This window comes from Nicotiana sylvestris, chromosome 9 (assembly GCF_000393655.2).
Source record: "Nicotiana sylvestris chromosome 9, ASM39365v2, whole genome shotgun sequence".
Taxonomy (NCBI): domain Eukaryota; kingdom Viridiplantae; phylum Streptophyta; class Magnoliopsida; order Solanales; family Solanaceae; genus Nicotiana; species Nicotiana sylvestris.
In genome coordinates this window covers 88,690,381-88,695,828 of record NC_091065.1, presented here as the reverse complement: position 1 = coordinate 88,695,828, position 5,448 = coordinate 88,690,381, and the positions used below count along the sequence as shown (strand labels likewise).

The 5,448-nt window shown below is 36.3% G+C and overlaps 1 protein-coding gene across 1 annotated transcript; it reads right to left on the bottom strand.

The window, feature by feature from the left end:
- Positions 1 to 2,223: 2,223 nt before the first annotated feature.
- LOC104215073 (uncharacterized) lies at positions 2,224 to 5,170 on the bottom strand. Its single transcript, XM_009764819.2, has 3 exons — positions 4,296 to 5,170; positions 3,981 to 4,173; positions 2,224 to 3,174 (listed from the first exon to the last, which is right to left on the bottom strand). The coding sequence occupies exons 1-3, from the start codon at positions 4,710 to 4,712 to the stop codon at positions 2,576 to 2,578; spliced, it is 1,209 nt and encodes a 402-aa protein (XP_009763121.1). The 5' UTR covers positions 4,713 to 5,170; the 3' UTR covers positions 2,224 to 2,575.
- Positions 5,171 to 5,448: the final 278 nt, after the last annotated feature.

Sequence of the window (5,448 nt, the reverse complement as noted above, 5' to 3'; positions counted from 1 at the left end):
ACTTTACTGAAAATGTAGTAACGCAGCAGCAGCACGTCGCGACAAAAAGAACACGGAAATTCACCAAAAAGGAAATCCCTTAGCTCTCTTCTTTTCACGTAAGTCAGCAGCTCTGATCCACAAGTAATAATTACATTCTCTGCAGTTGTTGAGAGGAAATTAACCATTGAGTATGAGATAATCCTTTTATACATATAGTAAAAGTGGCACGTTCTAGATCTAGATGGAATTATAAAATAGTACCTCTGCAATGCGTAAGTAAACTTTTTCCCCAGCTACCCATTATTAGACGAATCACCTTTTAGTGCCTCCCATATTATAATTTCACAGGATTTAGTTCAGTTATCAAATGAATTTTACTTTAGTGGTAAAGCACCAAACGGATAGATTAGAGATTTAAGTATTGGACACCCACATTATTAGTCAAATGTTGATAAACATATATAAATATTCAGATAGAATTGATTCGAAAAGCTAGAATGAAAGGGAGCAGCAATATTCAAATCAAATAGAAAATATACAAGTAACTAAAGTTGGAATATATTGGTGTTTGGTTCTACCATAAACAACAATTGAGCTTTGACTAATCCACAAACACCGTGTCAGACAAATTTAATTTTGTTCCTTTTTTCCAGAAACATTCTTTAAGGAAATTAACCTAAAACAAGAGGAAAATGCGATTACTTTCCTGAAATTTGAGTTCACTTCAGTTACATGGAAGGAATTGTAACAAACAAAAATGTGCTTCTTATGTCAATATGGCATTTTCAACGATGACCCGTCAAGCTTTTATAAAATAATACTTAGTAAACTGGATAATAAATTGAATAATAACACTTGTGAAATTCTACCTAACGCTGTGACAAAAAGAAGACGGAAAATTTCACCAAAAAGTTGGTAACTTGGCTCAGTATGGGGCAAAATTAAAGTCCTATCACACCTCCATTTTACGCAATGCCTCAGCTTTTATCCAGCAGTAATAATTATATTCTCTGCAGTTGTACAATTTTCCATGTCTAGATGAGCTTTTGGATTCATTCGCACTAGATCAGTGGGCAATAATATCATCCCTTCAATATTGAAAGGAGACACTTCCACAACTTTATAAATCAATTTTTTCTTCCCCGCTCCCCTTTATTACAAGAAATCATCTTTATAAAGAATACAGTGCATCCTGCATTATTTCGCAAAACTCCTTCTGTTACTTTTGGTTTCTTCCAGACCAGAATGAATAGAGTTCTTTGCTAACCAAGTCATCTTATCTTTGAATGTTTCGAGAGAGCAAAACGTAACTATGTATTTACATTCTCCACTTCCTCTAATATTTTATTGATGAATTCCCCGTGCACATAAGACTAGGTAAATGACAGCTTAAATGAAAATCAGGTCGAACATTGGTCTCTCTCGTTACAAGAGCTAGGAACGTGTTTGCAGCACAATGAGGGGTTGTTTCGTAGGGTGCGTAACAATAATGTTGAATAGGGTATATTAGTAATGCTGGTATTAGTTATGCTTGCATTAATTATGCTGACATATTTCTTATCCATTGTTTGGTTTGATGTATTAAAGTATTGCACAATTTCTAATAGAATTATTTGTTTACAAAAATGCCCTCAAAACCAGTCTATCACTCTAACTTTTTAAAAGAAACATATGTTAAAAAATATTTTTATATGAAAAAGTTTTAAAAAAATTATTTGATTTGTCTACCTATATTGTAATATAGAATCAAGTATTTATTTATAAAAAAGAAAATATGCTAAGTATTTATTTATTTACAAAAGATATAATTTTATTTCTCACTATTTGAATTATTTTATATTTGCATTAATATATTAACTATGCTATCAAGCATAAATTTTGAAGGCCAATTTTGTTTTTAACTAAGCTAATGCATGCACTAAACCCATTACATTGCTAATACCATTGTTTTTTATGCATTAATTATGTATATGATAATATCAAATTGAATGTATAACTAATGCATAGGTTCAAAATATCTACCAAACAAGATATTATTAATACACAAAGTTAATGCATGCATTATCATTATTTTATCTAATGCATCCTACCAAAACGAGCCTGAAATTAAAGCATCAAACAGCTTTATGAAATTACAACATCAAACAGCCAGAAAGCGAAGACACAACAGTAAAACACAACACTACAAGCACTATGGCCCCCTTCAACTGGTAAGGCATGAAAAGTTACAAAAAGAGAAGCTCAAACCAAAATAATTCCAAGACTTTATTTTCATTATATCAGTATACTACAAGCTAACAAGTATTTGCTAAGATGAACATTTACGCAAAACACTTGGAAAATATCCAAGAACCAAACAGACAAACAAGACACTTACCAGCGCTCCTTTTACTGATCTATCGACTATATAGTTGTAATCTTAGTGGCATGGACTCATAGACCCTTACTATAAAACTTGAAGGGGGACTGCCGAGACAAACCAGTAGGCAGTTGGTCCGTAGATTCAAATAGCCCCAATTACTAAAACACACGGGGTTTTCAACTCGACACATAGAAACAACAAACGACAAAAAGGTTAGGACAGGTCAAAATTTCATGTGTGTTCTTCAATCAGAGAAGTTAAACCAGTTATCTTCTTAGCACCATTGCTTGAATCCTTGTGTTTAGTCTCCGGTGGTTTGCCTTGCTGCACCATCACATCCTTTTCTTCTTCATCACAAGAAGATAGAGGATAGGTGATCACGGTCTTGGCGTTCTCCAAGAGTGGACTGCTCTCTCCAAAAACCAGATTCAGCTCCCCCCCAGAATCCTCTGAAGTCTCCTCTTTTACCGCTTGTTGATAGGTTTTGCAAGTAGTGCCAGTTTCAGGAGCAGAGTTTGACACGGTTGTTTCCCCCATTAGAGTTGGTTTGATACGGGTGTAAGGTGACAGCCATTTGGCTTTCACATATTCAGCTTTACGCCATGGAGGAAAAGGCATTCCTTTCTTCTTCAAGCTCTGCTTTGCAGCCTCTGTTAGCAAATGAACAATCTTCTGAAGGCGGTCCGCTTTGCCTACAAAAGTGTTAGGCAGCAATTGGAGGAGAAATTTGTAGGACCTGGTCGACCTTGCTATTTCAAATTCTGATCTGAAATCAATGTCGATTAGTAGTCTTTCTCCTTCAGCCACCACATCAACATACTCGTACGTTCCTGTAGAAAATATTCAACTTTTGTTGAACTCTTAACCCAATAAATAGCAAACAACATCAACATATTCATACACAACTTCAATATATTCATACGATACTGTCAAAAAAAAAATACAGACTGTTGAAATCTTAACCCAAAAATAATAGCAAACATCAACATATTCATATGCTCCTGTAGAAAAGATTCTGACTTTTTGTTGAATTCTTAACGCCATAATAGCAAAAAAGAAAAAAAGGCAGCCTAAGCAGATAGCCACAACTATGCCTCAGTCCCAAACACGTTGGTATTGGCTATATGAATCCTCACTGTTCATGTTTCTCCAATTAAGCCAGCCTGAATATAAAACAAAATTCAAGTTGTAGCTTGCCATGTTGCAGACCAAGTTTTCTTGCTATTAGGCCTTGATCTGGAACTAATTGGGATCAATTATATGTGTCTTCTGTGTCGAAATAATAGGATCGATTATATTATCAATGAACCAATTAACTTCATTGTAAGTCTTTGCATCCATTCTGCTCTATTTTTGGTCAGATGCATTGCAATACCTTTAGCAATAATTTGACGACTTTAAAATTAATATTCTCACTCGCACAGTTACTCGAATATATGTAGATCGTTAACCATACAAAACTACAGAGATTTATGTCATCTTACAGTTACTGGAATATATATTAGATCTTTAACCATACAAAACTAAAGAGATTTATATGTCAGTACAATAAATATAAGCATGAAGTTGATAGTTTCCAATTCAGATTTAAGCAAAAAAAGCCAGCACATCTTTGTTGTTGAAATTGTGAGTTTACCGGCAGGAGTGGAAGGAGTTTTGTCCCAACGAGACTCGCAGATTGAAGCATCATATCCCGTAGCTAAGAGGCCATCAACAACTATCTTTCGGATGAAATTGTCCTTTAGCTTTCCCATCTTGTTTTTCTCAATGATCTTTGTAATATCAGCTAAAACGTTCCTTTCAATAACGGAAGGACACGGCACCAAACTCTACTCCAAAAAAGGGAATTATTTTGAGAAACACGCAAAGAACAGACCCTGTTAATTTAACTCTAAGAAGAATTTTAACAACAAATTAAGGTAAAATTACATGTTAATGGAACATGCAATACCTTGAGGATTTCACAAGCATCGTTGCAACAAGTATGATTCGACTCAACGAAGCAACTGAGTGAATCAGTTTCTTCCTCTGAGCTGTCAGTTCCATTACAGTTAAAGCAATTGCATTTTTGGTTCCGATTGCACCGATGTTTATCAGCCCCGCCTTCTTCAATGAAAGTCTGTACCATTTTAGCCAAACAAACGGAGCTCGGCTCGAACTCTTCGGACGCAACATCCTTCTTATTACAAATCAACTCTTCGCCGGCAACCAGCTTATCCGGCTGCGCCGACGATCTCAAAAGTCCTGAAAATTGCCTCTCGAATAGCCGCTTGAACCGTGACTTCTGAACCGGCTTAAACGAGTCATATCGACTCGGTTCTTCCACAGTATTGAAATCAACAGGTTGAATCTTCATCGGAAAAGGCATAACAACAATTCTGACTCTACAATTTCAAGTTCACACTCTACAATCGATCACGAAAATTTCAAATGATTCACGAGAATTCGGCGAGAAACTGATGAACTGCGAGAACTAATGCAAAAGAGGTTTAAGCTAAAACTGCTACCTTTTTATCTAGTGGAAAATCAATATTTGGAGTAGAAAATAGTCTTCTAGCGGCTTAGTCGAAAAAGCATGGAATAACTTGGAAACTCTCCTAAGCTAAAAAGTTTGTAGCTTTTGCTTAAGGTTCAACAAACACGAGAGGGCTAAAAATCGCCAATTTTGCGACGGCTACACGACATGACGTCATCACAATAACACTCCATAACAAAACCGATGGCCGGAAAAATCATTTCCGGCGATATTACCGACGAAGATATATATAATAAACCCTAGAGAGAGAGTAGAGGAGTGAGCTTTTAGGTGAAAACTGTGGGTGGAGTGGTGATCAGGAGTTTGGGTGGGTCATTTTAAAAACAGGGGATATAGAGTGGTAGGGTAGCTGACTAGGATTGGGGTTGCCACGTCGGTCTATGATGTGGCCTTGTTGATTTTATCTGCTCCAACATTATACGTGGCGCGTGCATGTTGCGGTTCATTTCATTATCGAAAGGAAAGGACGCCACGTCTTACTGAGATGACGCGCAAATTGTTTGAAATGACGGAAATGGGCTTATCCACTATTGTTGCTGTGGCACCGAACTTGGGTTGTTGCAACTCG